The 19,813-nt window shown below is 59.4% G+C and overlaps 1 protein-coding gene across 8 annotated transcripts; it reads right to left on the bottom strand.

The window, feature by feature from the left end:
- Window positions 1-651: 651 nt before the first annotated feature.
- CAMSAP3 (calmodulin regulated spectrin associated protein family member 3) lies at window positions 652-15,483 on the bottom strand (the record flags this gene model as incomplete). Of its 8 annotated transcripts, none has more annotated exons than XM_079703026.1 (19): window positions 652-1,210; window positions 1,299-1,417; window positions 1,496-1,608; window positions 1,968-2,067; window positions 2,424-2,731; window positions 2,826-2,965; window positions 4,129-5,560; window positions 5,646-5,715; window positions 6,001-6,074; window positions 6,225-6,279; window positions 6,360-6,453; window positions 6,539-6,678; window positions 7,275-7,413; window positions 7,677-7,724; window positions 8,587-8,619; window positions 8,796-8,891; window positions 8,975-9,097; window positions 9,397-9,650; window positions 15,336-15,483. In XM_079703026.1, the coding sequence occupies 19 exons, from the start codon at window positions 15,481-15,483 to the stop codon at window positions 905-907; spliced, it is 3,792 nt and encodes a 1,263-aa protein (XP_079559152.1). In that variant the 3' UTR covers window positions 652-904. The 8 variants fall into 8 exon arrangements, with proteins under 8 accessions (XP_079559152.1, XP_079559156.1, XP_079559154.1 ...); XM_079703030.1 differs by having other exon boundaries at window positions 4,129-4,351; XM_079703028.1 differs by lacking the exon at window positions 7,677-7,724.
- Between the last annotated feature and the right edge of the window lie 4,330 nt (window positions 15,484-19,813).

Below are 19,813 nucleotides of genomic sequence, written 5' to 3'. Positions count from 1 at the left end.
CCAGGCAGGCTGCTGTGGGGACCAGCCTGTGGCAGGACGTGACTGGGGGCGCAGTCACGGGGACAGAGAGAGGCGAGCGAGCCAGAGAGGCCCTCGGGAGGTGAATGTGCGGGATCCGGTGGCGTTGGAGAGGCTGAGCTGCAGGGAGACCCGAGCTCCGCCCGCTCGAGCTTGTGATGTAGCTCCTCCACCTGAGACGTCCAGCGGCCGTGCCAAGGTGGCAACCAGACCCTTGGACGTGGAGCTCAGAGGAGAGAAACAGGAACCCCCGGCCAGAGGTGGTCACGGAGCCTAGAAACGTAGGCAGGCAGCTGGAGGAGAGATCACGTTTAGCCGTTGGCCAAGGACCAAATGCCAGGAGGGGCCCATAATAGCAGCCACGCTGAGGAGAAAAGTGAAGTGAGCGGGGGCGGGGAGGGCTGGCCAGAGGCCTCAGGTGCCCAGGAAGTCAGTTAAGAGGCAGCTGGGAAGCGGCCACGGGGCCCTGGGGGCCAGGTCATGTCGAGGGGGGCAGAGGAGAGGCTGGAGCAGGTTCAAGAGGGAACGGGAGGCAGGGAACAGCCGGCAAGTGTGGGAAACCGTCTCGGGCAGAGATGTCACCGGGCACCCCAGCCAGCCTCGGGGAGGCGCCAGCAGTCGAGCTCTCTTTAAATTACTTTATTCGAGAAGGTGGGGAGGACAGACGGGGGACTGAGCTGAGCCCTGAGTCCCTGAACCTCCCAGCTCAGCCCCCACAGCAGGACAGGACCAAAGTAAGGGGGTGGGGACTCCAGCCCCACCCAGGCGAGGTCACAGGGGGACAGCCAGGACCTGGGCATACCGATGGCCTGTCCCCTGGGCTGTCCCCCAGGAGGGCGGTGGCCAGAGCACGTGGGGCCCGGCCTGCGGACCACCCGGGATGGGGCTATTTGGGGGTGCTGCTGCCCTTCTTGGGAGTGGTGGGCTTCTTGCTCTGCCAGAGGTGCCCCTGGATGGTGAAGGCATCCACACTCATGGACATGGTCTTGGCGGGGATCTGGGTGAAGCGCTTTCGGTCCGAGTTGTACTTGTAGATGCCCTCCACCATGGCGGGCGTCACCGTCCGGGGGCCGTAGCCTGTCAGCCGCGACAGCTCCTCCGTCTCCCCGGACAGCGTGTACAGGGCCCGGAACTGGCAGCTTGAGTCGCGGAAGAGGATCAGGAAGTGGTTGGCCTTGCTCTTCTCGATCTCCTGGGTGGGGGGTGGAAGCAGTTAGCCAGGCCAGCAGGGCCCCTGCAACCCACCCGCCACCAGTCCCCCAGCCCCGGCCCGGGCCCACCTCAAGAATGCGGTTCTTCTGCGGCTCGTTCACCTTGCCCGCCAGGCAGCAGTGTGACAGTGCGTTGTGGATGATGAACTTGTTGGACTTGGCGCTCGGCTCCTTGTACAGCCGCGGGCCTAGGGGGCGGGGCGGTCAGCAGGGACGACTGGGGGCGCCGGTGGGGCCAGGTGCTCACCCCGCAAAGTCCCACCTACCCGTGTACTCGGGCACTGAGGCCGGGGAGGAGGCGTTGCTGCCGTTCTCCCACTCACGTTCTCGGCTGCCAGGCAGGCGGCTTGGGGACATGAGGCTGGATGGAGATGGAGCCCTGCGGGGGGAGGGGTGGGGTGGGGTGCGGTCAGCAGTGGACGAAGCCTCCTAATCAGTGTGCGGTGGGACCTGGGAAGGGCGAGCCCAGGACACAGCCGAGCAGGCAGGACGCATCCACTGACAGTATCTGGGCTCCCAAGTGGAGCAGGGCCCTCTTCCGGCCCCGGACACGTTGAACACGGGAACAGAGAGGCACGACCTCGGGTCCTGTCTCTCAGGTGTGCAGCCTTGCATCTTTGGTGGCAGATGCACACCCTCGTGCCACCTCACCCTCCTAAGGCGCGCTCTCTCCCTCCCTCCCTCTCTCCTCTGAGGCCACCTGGAACACAAACGCTTGCCCGCCCAGGCTAAACTCACCGAGACGTGGGCCTCTTCACGCCGAGGTTATTGGGGGCCTCGTTGGCCACGGTGGACAGAGACAGGGTGGACTGGGAGTAGACTTTGCTGAGCCGAGAGCCTGGGAGCAGAGGGTGTCGGGTCAGGCCCCACCCGAAGTCCCCTTACCTCCACATATGCCCAGGGGACCTTAGTTGGCTGGCTGGGGAGGGAATGTGCGGTCAGTCCTGTCCAAGACCCTCGCCCTGCGCAGCCTCGCTGGACAATGACCTCCCCACCTCACCCCACCACGCCAGGCTGTGGGAAGTGGCCCGTCACCTGTTAAGCTGTGGAGAGAACCCCAGGCCAGCTCTGCCCACGGCTCTTACCCAGCTGCAGCCCCACATCCTTGTGGAAGCCTTGACCCCTGTGAGCCCACGCTTCGGCCCTGCGGACGTACCGTGCACCGCCCGCCCCACATACCCACGGGGGCCTCACCCAGCAGGCCGCGGGCTGGGCTCCGCGCCAGGGCCGAGTCATCACAGCAACCAGAGCGTGGCCGGGGGGCCCTCCGACCGCCCCGGCCTGGCCCCCCGCTCCCCGTCGCCCGGGGCCGCAGCACCTTGTCAAGGTCATCCATCAGCTTCAGCTGGGCCCGGCGTTCATACTCGAGCCGCGTGAAGTCCCCCCGCCGGGGGCCCACCTCCTCCTCGGCTGGGGCCCGGGCGGCAGGGGCTGCGGTTGAGGCAGGGGCCGCAGGAGTTGCGGGGGCCAGCGGCCCGGGGGCTGCTTCCTCCTGGGCCAGCCTGGGCAGGTTGAGGGGATCGAAGCCATCAGGTTGTGGGGACGCCAATGGCAGGAGGCTCCCCAGGAGGCTCCCCAGGCTGGGCCCAGCCTCACCTCGCAGCCTCCTCCCGCCGCTGCTCCTTCTCGGCCTCCTGCCACTGTTTCCGCCGCCGTGCGTCCTCCACCCGCCGCTGCTGACGCTCCAGCAGGCTGGCCCTCTTCTGGGCCATCTCGTCCTCGTGCTTGTCTTCATCCTGGGGGCAGGCACCAAATGTAGCTGGCTGTCCCTCCCCTGGTTTGGCTGGAGTCTGATCTTGTGTCGACCCAGCCGCTCGCCTGTCCTTGAGTGTTTTGTAATTGGTCTGAAGGCACTTGGTGGGCACCTGCTGTGCGCACAGCCCCATGCTGGGTTCTGGGCACACCAAGCGCTTAACCCAGCGAGGAAGGCAATCAGGTATCACACCAACACTGGTGGACACCAGCAGAGGCTGCTGTCAGTCTACACTGTGGGGAGGGACCTATCCTGGCCTGGGGACACCGAGAGGGGCCTCCCAGAGGAAGCAGCCTCGAATGATGATGAGGACTGAACTGGGTGGGGGTGAGCGGTGAGGAGAGCATTCTGGGCAGCGCGAATAGCAAGTGCAAAGGCTCTGAGGCCAGAACAAGCCTAGCAGGTGTGGAACAGCAGGGAGGCCAGTGTGGCTGGGATGCAGAGCTGGGGAGGATGCCATAGGATGAGGTCAGGGGCGAGCACAGCCTGCGGCCATGGGAAAGACTTTTATTCTAAGAGCAAAGAGGACCTACAGAAGGGTTTTAAATAAGGGGGTGACAAGGTCCAATTTACATTTTAAATAAATTTTGCTGACTGCTCAGTTGAAAATGGCCAGGGATTGGTGTATGGTGAGGGGTGGGCAGTGGAGACCAATCAGGACGTGACTGCAGGTGTCCAGGTAAGAGGTGGTGGCCCAGGCTGGGGATGCCAACAGGAAGAAGAGTGATTGGATATGGAAGAGTTCAGGAAGGGAAGCCAGTAGGGGATGAAGGAGGGAGGGGATACCACAGAGGACCCGAGCCCCATCTGTCTAATACTCCTGTCCATCTGTCCGTCACCCACCCATCCATCCATCCACCCAGCCCTGTCCAACTGTCTACTACCTGCTCTCCCTCTGTCTATCCACCCACCCCATCTATGTGTCCATCTGGACATACACACCTTGTCTGTCTGCCAGCTGCCACCTGGCTAACCACCCATCCACCTCTGTTCCCCCCGAGCTCTGTTTGTCCATCCATTGGGAAAGCCCTATCCATGCGATCAACTGTCTACCCATCCGCCTGTCTACCCACCCGCCCACCCATCCCTGACCATCCATCCATCTACCCACCTGGCCCCTCCCCCACCTGCTCAGGTAACTCTAACCTTATAGAAGAATCCCAGCCCGGTCCGGGGCTCTCCCTCTGAAGATGCCTCATCTTCTAAGGAATCCTCAGCACCAGGGGGGCTCCCATCTCCCTCATCCTCAGCCATGGGCTCTTCCAGGCTGCTCAGCGGGATCTCGACGAGGCCAGGCCGGGCCGCGGGCTCCTCGGGAGGCGGCCTCTCCGCCAGAAGGATAGAGGAGCGCGTCTGCATGGGCACCTGGCTCGGCGAGAACTTGCGCAGGTGGGGGAGGCTGTCCACATCGTGGGGAGGTGTGAGCACCCTCGTCAGGGGCGCTAGCCGTAGCTCCGCTGGCCGCGCGTGCTTCGGGCTCCGGGGTGTGGGGCTGGGGCCAGGCCCGGGGCTGCGCCGGGCAGCTGGAGCGCGCCGGGCGGGGCTGGGGGACGCGGCTTTGGGGCCCGTCGTGGGACCAGGGATGACCCACGCTGCGGGAGGCGGGGCAGGCCCGGAGGGCTCTGGCGGGGCCAGGAGCCGCTGCTGCTGGTCCGTGAGCCTCTGCATGTCCCGTTGCAGCGAGTTCAGCGCTGCACTCAGCTTGCTGACCGCCCGGTTATAGTCCCCCAGCCCTTCGGGGGGCACCGGGCCCAGTTCCGGCGAGAAGGTCACTGCCTTCGGCCGTGGCGATGGCTCACCCTGGCCCTCGCCTGCCGGCCGCTCCCCACCAGGGGCCAGGCCTGCCTCCACCTCTGCTTCCCCGCCGGCCTCCCGCGGCTGCACCTGCAGGAATGCGCTCTTGCCCAGTCGCTGGCGGTGCTTGGCAAAGATGGCCTCGATACGTCGCTTCTGAGCCTCTATGGCCCGGCGTTTCTCCTCTAGTCGGGCTCCAAGCTCACTCATCTCTGAGCTCAGGGCCTCTGGTGCCACTGGGGTGGCTGCCGGGGACCCTGCCTCAGCCTCGGCCTTCACCAGCTGCTTCTTGCGTTCAGCAAAGCTGGTCATCTTTACTTCAGAGTTGTTGGCCACTGGGGACGAAGCCGCCGCCTTCGGGGAGCCCTCAGACAGGGCTGGCGGTTTCGATACCTCCCCCGCTGGGCAGGGACACGGTTTTGAGAGGCCCTCGGGGAGGGGCGAGTAGGTGGGTGCTTTGGTGGGCCCGTCGGGTGGGTAGGGGGAAGCCAGTGGCAGTTTGGAGGACCCCTCGGGAGAGTGGAGGTAGAAGCTGCCGTCGGCAGCCCCATCCGGGAGCAGCCGGGGCTCGGCACTGTGGATGATCTGCAGGGCCTCCTCGATGGTAGGCAGGTCGCCAGTCTCCGGGGCTGGTTGGGTGGGGGTCCGGGCTGGCACAGAGCGCGGGGGACCCAGGCTGTCTGAGCTGACGGAGCGGAGTAGGACGGGGTCTCCCATGACAACATCCACATCGCTGTCCAGGCCAAAGGGAGTGCTGAACGACACGGCCTGGGAAAGGGGACGGCTGGGCGGCCGGAGGGAGGGGTCAGCCCCTGGGACAAGCCTGTGCCCCACCCGCTCCACTGCCCGGGCCCTTGCGACGCGCTCACCTGAGCTGACGGTTCCAGGCTTTGCCGAGGGCCTCCACGTGGGACATGGACGGGGAGGACTTCAGTGAGCCTGGGGAGGGGCAGTCAGTGGTCACTCAGTGCTCACTCTGGGGGCCACTGGGGACCCTCCACGGGTTGTCAGTGGGTGAGTCACTGATGGGTCATTATGTGGGTGGTGTCACTACGGGGTCCTGTTGAGCCACTGGGGAGGTCACTGGGGGGACAATGAGTGTCACCAAGGAGTCACTCGGGTGCCAGAGGGACCCAATGGAGGGATCTAGAGGGACAACATGAGGTCAGCTGGGGTGGTCTTTGGATGGGGGCCTCCAGTGAGAAGCCATCTCCCTGCCCTCACCTGTGGATCCTCGGAGTGGGGACTGGGGGCCGCCGGGTGACAGGAGTGGATGGCGGAAGTTGAAGACAGGAGAACTGCCAAGAGATGCGCATCAGCCAAGGGGCCTCCTCTCCCCCTCCCTCGCCCCTCCCGGGAGTAGAGACCAGATCATCTCCCTTCCCCGTCCCCGCAGGAGGAGGAGCCCATTGTGGCTGTGTAGTCTCAACCCAACAGGGGAGTGGTACCTGCTGCCGCTGTTGTTCTGAGATGGGGAGGCCTCCGTGGCCCTGTGGGAGGCGGCTGCAGCACAGAGCGCAGGGTCAGGCAGGGCTTGGCCTCCCCCGCCCCCATGCCCCCCCGGACCCAGGGTCGGGCCTCACCGTGACCATCAGGCAGATCCTTGGCCTGCACGAAGTCGGGTTTCAGCACCTCAAAGCACATGAACAACTCCGCTAGCAGCACCATCAGGTTGATCTGGAGGTGGAAAGCAGGGTCAGCCAACCAGGCGCATGGCCCCCGACACCCACCCTCTGCCCACAAGGCCCCGAGATGGCCTTACCTTGAGGGGCGGTGGGACATAAAGCAGGTCCTCGAGAGAGAGCGGGCAGCCCCGAGGAAGGCGGGAGGCGCAGAAATCCTGCACCAGCTGGAGGTTGTACAGGCTGTCCGCCACAGACATGGGGTCCTTGAGGCACACCTCTGTAAGGACAGGATGCCTGCGTCCCCAGCTCTAAGGGAAGGAGGATGGGGCCCCGGGGAAGCGGGGGCCCAGCAGCCAACATGCACGGAGCACCTCTGACGAGCCAGGCTAGGCCCCCTTCACAAGGTGTGTACCGTGACAGGCTGTTCCTCAGGCCTTTGCATCTGCTGTTCCCACCCCCTGGAGTGCTAGTCCCCCAAGAACTCAGAAAGCTTATCCTGACTACCCAGTGCCCTTCAGAGCACCTAGCATCTGGAACATTCCTCTCGATGAACTTATTGTCTTTCTCTCCCAACTAGGATGTGAGCCGCCTGAGGTCAGGAACGTGTCTGTATTGTTCTGGCTGGATCTCTGGCACCTAAAACAGGATCTGGCAGTTTGTACTCTATCAGTATTTGCTGCAGGAGTGAATTGTATAAAGCACAGAGAGGTTTAGACACTTGTGCAAGGTCACACAGCTCATTACGGGAAGAGAGAGGTTCAAACCCAGGTCTGCCAATTCTGGGAGCTGCACTTATAATCGCTGCACTACTCTGGGGACAGACGCCAATGCCTGGGTGCCAGGATGGGGTCTGGCTCAGGCACATTCACTCACCCTCGAGTCGCAAGAGCTGGGGACAATAGCAGTGGATCGTGGCGGCCAGCGCAGCCCCACTTGCCAGGTCCTGGAGGCTGGTCACGGTCGGAAAGCAGGGGGCACGTCGGGCCACGGCGCGGTCCTTGCGATATCGGATCTGTGGGTGGGAGCCGGGTCAGGTCAGAGGTCAAGCTGGCCCCCTCCGAGGTCAGCAGTCATGCAGGCTGGGTGGGGAGGCCTGGGGTTTCCGCCACGAGGGGGCGTGAAGCCGGGGGTCCCAGAGCCAGAGTGGTGGGGGGGCCAGCCTGGAGCAGGGGAAGGGCAGCAGCAAGAGGCAGAGGAGGTGTCTGCGAGCAGCCAGGCCAGCAGCGGGGGCTGGGGACAGGGACTCCTGGGACCCTGGGGTGGGGGATACGTTACCATGGGGGGTTTGCTCCCCGACTCCTTCAAACAGAAGGCAATTGCGTGCTGGGGGGAGAGGAGCAGCTGTCAGCGGGGCGGGAGGGGTGCTGACTTGCTGGGCCCCCAAGCACACCTCCGGCGGGGGAGGAGACAGCCCTGACCCCTGTCCTGAGCCCTGGCCATCCAGCTCCCTGACTGCGCCCTGGCCGGCTTTGGGGACCCCAGCTCCTCCCAGCCAGGAGGGACCCCACAGAGCAGCCACCCATGCAGGGAATCCTCTCCCCCCAACAAAAGACCCAGGTCCCAGCTGGGGGAGGGGATGCAGAGGAAGCAGGAAGGCAGGAGAGGAACCCCCAACCCAGGCCCTAGTGTTGGGGGAAGGAGACCCTGAAGTGAGCAAAGGCAGGGACTTCAGCCCAAAACCTCCCCCCGCCACCTGTAGTGGTCACTTTCCCCTTGTACTTCAGGGATGGACACCCCACTGCCCCCAAAACTGAGACCAGGGAGCTGTCCTTAGGGAAGCTGGAGTCTCAGTTAGGAAGGTTCTTCTACCCTCTTTGGGTTTGAGGATCTTTCTCTTGGCTAGAGGGGTCTTCTCCATGTGCCCTGCCTGTTGGGGTCAGGATCCATGTGTCTGATGGGCTGGGGTCCTCCCTCTCCCCACCTTGGCTCAAGTGGACAAGCCTCTTGATTACTGGGAGGTGAGTCATGTACCGGGGAGAAGTCTGTCCTTTCAGGAACAGCAGAGATTCCCCCCTTCCCTTGGTTCCCAAAGGGTTTCTCTCTGTCCCCCCAGGGCTGGGGTCCTACTTCCTTTGCTCATATCTGGGGAGAGACAGGAGAGGGAGCAGGACAGGCAGGCAGAAACGGACACACAGACAGCGACAAGCAGGGCAGGCAGACGGGGCAGAGAGACAGCCCCACTTACAGGAACCAGCTTCCAGTACCAGCGTGTGGGACACTGATGCCAGAGAGGCAGAGAGGAGAGTGGCAGGGGCGGGAGAGGGCAGAGAGAGAGAGAGTCACCTCCAGCCCCCCCAGTGCAGGAATGGCCTCGAGGCACAGCTCCAACCTGCCCACCCAGCCCTCGAGGGGCCGCCCTTCCTTCCTCCCTTCCATCCATCGCCCCAGGCTCACCGAAGCCTGCGCTGGGGCCACCCCATCGGCAGGGGCCGCGGGAGATGCTCTCTGGGCAGCTTCCTGCTCCGTCTTCTCCTGCAGCCGCCGGATGGTCTGGGGAGCAGGGAGAGGTCAGTGCTCCAGTCACTGGGTGATCCTGGCCTCCGCCAGCCCACCTTAGCCCAAGCCCCACCTACCGTGTCCACCCAGAAAAGGAGCTTGTGCTCCAAGCTGGCCAGGGCCAAGGGACCAGGCAGTGTCTTTGTCCACTCAAAGGCGAAGGCAACCATGAGGGCATCAATGACAGCTAGGTGGGCTCCCTATGGAGGCAAGAGCTGAAGGGTGAGACCAGAGCGCCTCCCAGGGAGAAGAAAGAGGAAGAACCTGGAGGTGGGAGGGGCTCGAAGTGGGAGGGGCTTGGGAGGCAGTCCAAGCTTTGAGGTCACAAACTAGGCCTTAGGGATCTGGTGGGCCGGGTAGGCAAGTCCTCAGGAGCCAGAGTGAGCGCCTTTTGGGAGGCGCCAGGCTTGGTAGGAGGAGCCTCGCCTGGTGGGAGCAGCCATGAGGGGAGGAGCCAGGTCTGGTGGGCGGGACCTAACGAGGTAGGGGCGTGGCCTACCATGAGGATAGGCTGGTGCCTCAGGTCGGCCTCCTGCACCGGGCGCTCGGGCAGCGCGGGCACCATGCCCTTCCGCGCCAGCAGGGCCAGTAGCGCAGAGGGGTTGGGGGGCGTCTCGAGCTGCGGCAGCGCCTGGCGCCAGGCCCGGCAGTAGAGCTCAGCCGAGAGCAGCAGCCGCGTCACCGGGGGCTTCACGTGCTCCTGCGCATACTGGTCGGTGTAGAAGGGCTCCCACAGCTCCGAGGGCACATGCTCTGCCGGGGCGAGGAGGGGGGAGTGGATCATGGCGGGTCAGGGCCACCGGACATAACCCCTCCGCATACATACAATTACATGGACCCAATTAAAGGGGGGGGGGGTCGTTGCGGGTCTGGACCAGGGAGGATGGCACCGGGACGGGAAAATAGGGCACCTGGGCTGAGACACGAGGCGCAGGTGTGGGAGAGTTTGCCAGAGGAAGGGGTGACGGTGTTCCAGGTAGGGGGTCTGCATACAAAGGCGAGGAGGTGGGAGAGAGCACGTGCCAGGGGAGATGGCAGGCTCTTGGACCCGGAGGAGAGGGGGCGGAGGCCAGATGGGCGGGGTCTTGTAGCCACCCCTCTCGCCCTCACCTAAGGACTGCAGGACAATGTGACTTAATCGATCTCCCTGGGTGCCCTACACCACCCCACCGGACTCGCTTTGCCTTAAGACAACCCTAGGAAGAAGCAGCCAGGGCACACGTGGTAACTCCGCTTTACAGATGAGGAAACCTAGGCACCAAGAAGGCCACACAGCTCTGGACTGGGATTCAAACCCAGGCCTTAAGCAGGGGGTGGGATGAGCTGTGAAGTGGGGGGCTGGCTGGCAGGGCATGCAATGGGGGAGGGGGACAGACTGCAAACACTTTGTGGGGGGGGGGGGTGAATGGCCTGAACTTGGTGACTGAAGGGGAGGAGGGGAGAGGCACCCAGGGCCCCATTGGGAGTGAGGGGGAAGAGAGACAGAGGGAGGCGGAAGGCAAGAGAAAGAGGGTGGTGGCTGAGATGGGGGTACAGGAGGGGCTGGAGCTTAGAGGCAGCCACAAAAACCCTGAAAGAGAGGGGCAGGGTAGGAAGAGGCTTGAGGAAGCCGCATGTGGAGGGAGGAGGGGTGGCAGAGCCCCAACCAAGTGGGACCCAAGGGTGGGGAGGAGAAAGATCAGAATAAGCCGCCAGGAAGATCTGGGAGGTAGACAGGAGGCAACCGAGGCCAACGCGGTTGGATGTGCCCTTATGGGTCTTCCAGGGAGGCCCCAACTCATCCCAATCAGAGCTGCTGCTTTGTATACTGGGCTTCTGCGTGTTTGAAAGGATGGGAGGGGGCAGGATTCTATTGCTTAAAAACATTTGAACGTGTCGTACCAGGCCTTCCTCAGGTGCCTGAATTCACAGCGATGCTCTCCAGAGGCCCCTACCCTCACCTACAAGGACCCAGGCACCCTGGCTTTCAGCCCCTCCCTGCCCCCCCCACTCTTTCCCCACCCCCTAAACTCACACTTGACCTTCCTACTTAATACCCAAACCCTGTGTAGAGTTGGGCCATCTCTCTGCCCCTTGAACGAAGAGTTCTCCAGACCTAGAGATTATCATATTATGTGAAGTCAGTCAAGGACAAATATCATATGATATTCACTTATATGTGGAATCTAAAAGAAATGATACAAATGAACTTATTTACAAAACAGAAATAGACCCACAGACATAGAAAACAAACTTAGGGTTACCAAAAATGATGGGCGGGGGAGATAAATTAGGAGTTTGGGTTAACATATACACACCACCATATATAAAACAGGTAAACAAAAAGGACCTACTGTATAGCACAGGGAACTATACTCATTATCTTGTAATAACCTATACTGGAAAAGAATCTGAAAAAGAATATATATATGTATAACTGAATCACTTTGCTGTACCCTTGAAACTAACACATTGTAAATTAACTACACTTCAATTAAAAAAAAAAAAAAAAGAGTTCTCCAGGTTTTCTTTCCTTCCAGCCTTCCCCTGTCCCAACCTCCCTGATCTGCCCTTGCCCTCCTAGCTCCTGGCCTCCCCAAGGTCAGCAGTGGCCTTCCAACGCCCGCTATCTTGCCTGGGCTCTCTGCCGAGTACCTCCTTCTTCGGGAAAACTTCCTCCCCCTGGCATCTTTTTCTCTCTCTCCCACCACTCAAGCCAGGCCACCTCCTGACATGCCTCTTTGATGCTGGGCTCCCAACAGCTCTGTCTGAGCAGCCCTGTCAACGGACGTCCCCCGCTACTATGATGGCTTTCATGGCCATCTGAGCACTGCCACCTGCTGCAGCCCAGGCAGCGCCCATCATGCTCAGCGTCTTACTCCAAACGTGCTCCCTCTCTCTGTCCCCATCACAGTGAGAGATCACCATCTCTCCTTCTCTCTCCCCGCTCAACATCCAATCAGTCATCTGGTTTCAGCTCCTGGCATCCCCTGAAGCCAAACCCTCCTCCCCCTCTCTCCAGCGCCCGGTTGCTTCCTGCTCCCATCAGCAAAATTAAAGTTTCTTTCCTGCAGGGCTTGTCAGGGCCTTGAAGATGACAACTTGAGCTAGAGCTACCGATAGCTAATGTTTATCATGTCCTTACTTTACACCAGTCTGTCTCCACCTCGGCACCATTGGCATTTGGGGCTGGATGATTTTGTGTTTAGTGGGGCTGAGGCGTGGGGAACTGGGGCAGGGGGTGCTGTGCTGTGCATTGTTAAGATGTTTAGCAGAATCCCTGGTCTTGCCTCACTGGATGCCAAGAGCACTGTCCTCTCAAGTAGCAACAGCCAGAAATGTCTGCAGACACTGCCAAATGTCCCTTAAGTGACAAACTCATCTTTGGTTGAGAACCACCGCTCTATACTATATATAAAGTGTTCTATTGAGCATTTACTGTAGAGCAGTCCTGTCTGATAGGAATAGAATGTGAGCCACACAGGAAGTTTAAAATTTCCTAGTCGCTACATTAAAAAAGTAGCAGGGCTTCCCTGGTGGCGCAGTGGTTGAGAGTCCGCCTGACCATGCAGGGGACACGGGTTCGTGCCCCGGTCCGGGAAGATCCCACATGCCGCGGAGCGGCTGGGCCCGTGAGCCGTGGCCGCTGGGCCTGCGCGTCCGGAGCCTGTGCTCCGCAACGGGAGAGGCCACAGCAGTGAGAGGCCCGCGTACCACAAAAAAAAAAAAAAAAAAAAAGTAGCAACAAGTAACATTAACTTAGTAATATATTTCACCCAATATATATATCCACAATATTATCACGTCAACACGTCATCAATATAAAAACATTATTAACGAGATATTTCACTTTTTTTTTTTTTTTTTTTTTGGTACGAAGTCTTCCAAAGCCACTGTGTATTTTACATTTACAGCACAATTCAGACCGGCCACACGCTGCTCGTGGCTACCACCCTGGACAGCACAGCTAAAGCGCAGCTAGCCCTTGGACCACCATCGCCTCCTTGTGTGCATTTGCTCATTGCATTATTCCGAGACTTATTTTTATCTGTTGTACAGATAAGAAAACCGAGGCCCAGAAAGCTAAGATGACTTGGCCAAGATCACAGAGCTAGTAAAGGGCAGAGCCAATGGGACCCTAGTTCCCTAAGCATCACCTGGGTTCTGGCGGCCTAAGGGACTGCATGTGGTGTTTCCCAAACTTGCATAAAGATGCCACCCTTCCTTATCTCTGAGCTTGAGTTCTGTGGAGCCCACTAGCCTGCATTCCTGCCCAGCCTCTTCACGCCGGTACCCTGGGGCCATCAGAACTACCCCTTCCCCCAGCCGTTATTCCCCCGGGGCAACTGCATATCTGATCTCATCTGGTCAGTCCCCAAACACCTTCCATGGCTCCCCAGGGCCCTCAGATTCCCCATCCATGGCCTGAGAGGCCCTCATCACTTGCACCAGACTCCCTCATCTCCCTGGCCACTCCTGGCCACCACTGGGACCTGTACAGTCTTCTCGGAGAACTCACTGTTGGTCTCGTCCCCCTGGCAAACTCCTACACATCCTTCAAGGTTCAAATGCCCCCTCCTCTTGGGAGCCTTCCTTTCTCCTCCCCTCCCTGGAAGATTCCAGGGATTTCCTCCCCCAGCCTGCTCGCTGGAAGGCCCGCAGCACGCCTCGACATTAACTGGACTTCACTCTACACTCTTCACTCTTTATCACTCTAAGCAGCAATGATCTGGTTTCAAGTCTCATCCCCCTCTCTCCATCCTGAGCACCCAGCACTGGCCTGGCACCCAACAGGCATCAGTAAAGAGTCCCAGAGTTCATGAACCAAGCAGGGCTCTGCTCCCCACTTCCCGTTCAGAGCCTGGGGTCCCACCTTCCTCAGTCCCCCTCTGTTTAGAGAACGTGGGTGGGGGGCAGATTCAACGTGACCTTCGGGGAGGATGTCACACAACACAGGGGAGCTGGGTCAGTGAGAACAGAACCGGGTGAGTCAGGGCGTCCCCCAGGGACCTGACTTTTCTTTCTGGGAAATGGAACAGTAATTTCTCTGCTGTCCCTGGCCAGATGATGAATAATATTATCATTAATAAAAATACCACTGGTCACGGTAGCAGGAATAGCAACATCCACTTAGTGTGTACTGTGCGCCAGAAACAGAATAATCCAGTGGTCAGTCTCTCTCACCTTGTGAAAGGAGGAACTGGGACCCCAGTCACCCCAGCACTGCCCTGGCACTTAGTGGGTGCCCCGCAGACATTTGTGAAATGGATAACAAAGTGAACAAATGCCTTCTTTTATAGAGGACTAAACAGAAGCTTAGAGAATTGGGTTAATTCGTTCCCATTCTGGTGGACTGTGGGACTCAAAGCCAGTTCTGATTCCCAAAGTTGAGTCCTCTGTGGCCTCACAACCTGGGATGCGAGGGGCTGGGGCAGACCTGGGTCTCTCCCCGCCAACCATCCCCCCACCCCCCACGCCCTTTCTCAAGCAGATCCCTGTGGGTGGTGAGCCCCACAGTGGGCCCTGCTTGGGAGGGTGCAGAGAAAGAGACTGGGAGAAAGACAGGCTCAGGCGGAACCAGGAGACTGGACAGCTGTCACCAAGACCCACACCCAGAACAGGTTGATCTGGGAAGGCCACTGAAGGTATGATGGGCTGTGCTCAGCTGGTGCCAAGACCAGTGGGCAGGACCAGTGGGAGGGCAGGGCGTCCCCCCAGAAGGCCCAGACCTTAATTAACTCGTCTTCCCCACGGCCAGGCCCTGACTCTCAGCTCTGGCATGGGGCCATTACTGAGCCTTCCCTGGGCCGCAAATCCTAGGGACCCATTCGCATCCTCCCCGGTGGGGTGGCCTGAGTTCTTCAAACACGTGAACCGGGGGGAGGAAGTGGGAGAAGCCCTGCACCTGGGCCCCCACCCCCGGCGATCTTGGATAAGCCATTTCCCTTCTGCTGGGCTCGGCCTCCTCCTAAGCAAAATGGGGCAATAAGTCACAGCTGCCAGCCGCCGGCCGGGGCCGTGGAGGCGAAACAGGGGCTTCCCGCTCCCCTCACCGCCCGCAGAGCAGGCAGGGCCAACGCGGGGTGTGCGTCCGGGCTGGACGGGGGCGGGGGTCCTCGCGGGCGCACGATGTGAGTGTGTAAAGGGGGGGAGGGCAGCCAGGCGAGGCCCACAGTAGGAGACAACACTCGGCCCGCAGACCCTGCCCGGGTCACCTGGGGGCCGGGACGCCCGGGTCCCGGCGCGGAGCTGGGCCGCCGGCCCCACCCCCACCGCGCTCCCGCAGCCGGCCGGGCAAAGTCCACCGCCTGGGCCGAGCAGGAAGCCCAGAGGCCCGGCGCGCAGGGGCCCGGGCCCGGGGACCCCCGGCGACCGGCGCTATTGTTCCCACGGCCCCGGCCTCCCCGGCGCGGCGCCCCGCCCCCCGCACCTGCCGAGCCCTCTCCCCCGGCCTGGTACCTGCGCCCCCGAACGCGGCCCGCAGCACCCACGCCAGGCTGGCCGCCGCCTTGGCCCGCGAGAAATCGTACTGGTCCAGCGATTTGATCTCGGGTACAAGGAAGGTCCTCCGCAGCGGCCCGGGCCCGGGGGGCGCCGCCTCCACCATGGCGGCGCCGGGGCTGCGGGCACCGGCTCCGCGCTCGCTCGCTCGGGCTGAGCTGGGCTGGGCTGCGCCGCGCTAGCACCCGGGCCGGGCCCGCCGTCACCACCACCGTCACCGCCGCGGCCGCAGGCGAGCCAGGTGCGGCCGCTCGCGCTCGCGACGCTGCGTCGGCCCCGCCCCGGGGCGGAGCCCAGGTGCGCCCCGCCCCCGGGCCTGGCCCCCGACCCTGTCCCCTCGTCTCTCCCGGCCCCTCGCCGCCGCAGGGTGGGGCGGGCCCAGACTGCGGTGGTGGCGGGGGAGGCTGCGGAGGAGTGTGTGTGCGCGCGCGCGCCTGTGTGCGCGCGCGCGCTGGGGAGGACGAGGGACCCTCTGCTTGCGGGTGCGTGTGCCTGCCCAAGTGTGTTTCCTTAGCTGTGAGCGTGAGCTTGTCATTCCCGGCCTGGAGGCAGCGCGCGCGTGTGTGCACCTGTTTCTCATTGTGTCTTGTGAGCGTCCAAGAACGTGTGTCTCTATTCGTATCAGTGTGTGGATCTCTGGACGTGTTTGGGTGGTGAAAGGAGGGTGTTGAGTGTGTTTGAGGGTGTCTGCGTGTCCGTATCTGTGCGAATGTGACAACGTGCGCGTTTGTGTGTCCTTGTTTTTCATGTGTGTTGTGTGTACAAGGATCTGTGCTGTGTAGGTGTTGGTGTCCTGAGGATTCAGGAGTGTGTGTGTATTTGTGTTTTGTCAGTGCATTTGTGAGTTTGCCTATTTGTGAGCATCTAAATGTACTCTTTTGTGTCAGGGTGTGATGAATGTCAGTGAAGGAGTATGTGCGACAAATGGAGAGTGTGTGTAATTATGCAGGAGTGTGACTGCTTGTATATGTGAGTGTGGTTGAATGGCTGTTACTGGGTATATTTGCAAATGTCTGTGTGTGCATTTGTGGTATCAACAGAATTTTTTGAGGGCCGGGCTCCAGTTGTGTGTAAATGAGGGTGATGTATTTGTATCTAAGTGCATTTGTATATGAGTTTATGAGTATGATTGTGTGCACACGGGTGTGTGTATGGGGGTAGCAATTGTGGAATGTGTTTTGCTCATATATGTGTATTTACATGTGAGTGTATTTGTGGGTGACTGTGTTTGGGTATATGGTGTGAGCTAAGGTGGTGTGACAGGGTGTGTAAACAGTGGAAGTGGGTATAATTGTGGAAGAATGTCCATTTCTGGATGCATTTATGAGAGTGCAAGTGTGCCTATTTCTCTAGGAACTGCATATTTGTGTGAGCAAATCTATGTGTGGTATGACCTTGATTGTGTACGTCAGTATGAGAGGTATGTGTGTGAGAGAGAATATATTTGTGTGTGTGTGAACGCAGATATTTGTGTACATGATGCAACTGTGTGGATGTTACCTGGTATACTTGTAAATGTCTGAGCCTCTATTTGTGGATATTCAATATTTGCTTGTGTGTTCCATGGTGTTTTTTTGTCAAGATATCTACTGTGTGCCTCTTAACTGTGTGTAATTGTGAATGCACAAGTGTTTGTGAGTGTAGGTCTTTGTGTATGTCCCGATGTGTATACCTGAGTGTAGTTTCATGTGTATAATAAGTGTACGTATGTGTTTGGGTTTATATGTTATCTGTTTATTTGTTGACATGTATCGCTGAGTGTATTTTGTGTATTTGTGTGTGTGCAGCTGGTGTTTACATCTATGTGGATTTGTGAATATTTGCACGGATCTGTGAGTGTGAGTTTGACGAGGTGCACATGTATGAGTGTGTGTATCTGGTTTCTGAATGTAAACTGAGTATCTGAATGTATCTCTTTATGTGTAAGTGCATTTATGGGTGCCTGGTTGTGAACATATGGCTGTAGTGTGTGAGTAGGTGTACATGTGTAAGGAGTTGTGTTTTGAATGGCTTTGTGGGTGTGTAAGGGTATTTGTGTGCATCTAGATGCACTTGTTTGTCATATATAAGTGAGACCAGGTGGGTGAATTTTTACAACTACGGCGGGGGTTTCAATCTATACACACACACACAAAACAGTGTTTTCTTGACTGTATAAAATTCTATGAGATGAGGGCTTCCCTGGTGGCGCAGTGGTTAAGAATCTGCTTGCCAATGCAGGGCACACGGGTTCGAGCCCTGGTCCAGGAAGATCCCACATGCCATGAAGCAATCAAGCCTGCGAGCCACAACTACTGAATCCCACGCGCCTAGAGCCCGTGCTCTGCAACAAGAGAAGCCACCGCAATGAGAAGCCTGTGCACCGCAACAAAGAGCAGCCCCCGCTCGCCACAACTAGAGAAAGCCCACGCGCAGCAACGAAAACCCAATGCAGCCAAAAATAAATAAATAATTTAAGAAAGAAAGTAAATGAAAAAAAATTTTTTTTATGAGATGAGAAATCACTACAGCAAGTCAGGCTCCTGAGTGCCTCCCCCGCCACCCATGGTGGTCCCTGAGCCCCAGCCTTTGTAGAAATTCCCCATCCCCCTAACATGCATTGCACAGGCGTGTTTGAGGCGTGGGTGTCATGGTGCGGGGCAGTGGGTGGGTGTGCCTGAAGGAGGGGAGCTGGGGCGTGGGCCCTCCTGTCTGGATGTGCCCGTGCAGGAGCAGGTGTGGGCGCACACACCACGGGGCCAGTGTAGATGTGTTTGAGCGCACGTGTGGGAATGTGCGTTGTGTGTGTGCCCTGGCCCGTGTCCCAGCGCCCCCCGCGAAAGACCTGGAAAGTCCTTTTCGCACTGGGCTTCTGTGTCCCCATCTGCGGCTCTGTCGGGGGATCTGGGGCTCAGGGCATGGGGAGGCGACCTGGCGGGGAAGGGCATGACTTCGTGCTCATCCCCTCCTGGGAGCCTGGCGTGTCCTGCCGGAGCACACGTGTGTTTGCTTTCCCTGGGGAGATTCTCGTGACCTTTGTGGACCCCAAGGGCAAACATGGGTGAAGACGGTGCCTGCCGCTTGCTGGCACACTCTGCTGGGGGACGCGCTGTGAGCACGCAGGCAAAGGTTTTCCCGCCTTGGGAGGCGCCCTGCAGGCCCTCAGGCCTCCTCGGAGGCGAGAGCCATGGGGGCTTCCGGCGGCGTCAGAGCAGGAGCCGGGGGGCCTCCTGGAGCCCAGCCCCACACCGGCCGGACTGGAATGCCTTGCTGGGCTGGACCGCCCCACCCACGCCTGCTGGAATCGACGTCCCACCTCTCCCCGGGGGCCTGTTCCTGGGGCCCAGGCTGCTCCGGACACACTGGCTCCCCTGTGTGCACCGGGTGGCCCCCTCCCCGCCGTCCCCTTTCGTCCTCCTGGCATCTTTGCTTCCAGCCTCCTCGCTCACCCGGGGCCTGGCTCTCAAGCCTCCTAACTCATTCGATGGGCCCTGGTTTTATTAAGCTGGGGGTGGGGATGACTTAGAGGCTTTATAGGTCAAGTGTTCAGGACTAGGTTTAGGGAACTGTATGAACCCCAAAAAAGTCACCTGCAAAATTCTGCACATGTGTGCACTTCACGGATCATGCTAACAGGTAACAATTTTCGAGAATATTATATGCCCAGCACAATCTCATCTAATCCTCACCACCCCTCAGCATAGTGAGTATTATACCCATTTTATAGACAGAAGAACTGAAGCCAAGAGCCCGGAAGTCACATGGCAAGGAGAATGGAAGGAGGCTTTGAGCCCAAGTCACCTGGATCCAAGTTCCACCAGCTGAAACTTCCATCCCGAGGCTGGCACACCTTCTCTAAATATCTATGACCTTCAGATGGGGTTGGGTGAGGCCTGTAGTTGTGGGGATCTCAGAGCAGAGAAGGAGGGTTGGGATCCCCTCTCTGTGCCTCTAGCCCAAAGCAAGCTGTGGTGATGGGATTCAGGTATGGCCACTGTTTCTGTCCTCCTCACCCTGACAGTGTCGCATGGTGGCCCCTCTGAAGGTTGGCCAGAGTAGAGGGAGATTATTATCAGACCCCCAGGGACCTCAGGGAAACATTTCTAAAATATTTCAAAATAATGTTTTTAAAAACCAAAACACTATTGTGCATGCCCAGGGGTGTCCCTGTCCTCATGACACTCCCATTTAGAGGCAATAAACAAATACATCAAAGACATCATTTCAGAAAGGGACAAACTATTGGGATCGTAACAAAACAAAGCGAGTGTACTGGAGATAACCAGGGCGGGGCTGCTTTAGTTTGGAACAAGGAGGCTTCTTTGAGGAGAGGGAGATGGGCAGAGACAGGAATGATGACCTGGAACAGTTGGAGGGAGAGCATTCCAGGCAGAGAGAGCTGCCAGGGCAAAGGCTCTGGGGCAGGCACAAGCTTGGTGCTCGGATGGGTCATTGTA

Source organism: Hyperoodon ampullatus, assembly GCF_949752795.1.
Source record: "Hyperoodon ampullatus genome assembly, chromosome: 4".
Lineage (NCBI taxonomy): Eukaryota > Metazoa > Chordata > Mammalia > Artiodactyla > Ziphiidae > Hyperoodon > Hyperoodon ampullatus.
This window is presented reverse-complemented; position numbering and strand designations above follow the sequence as displayed.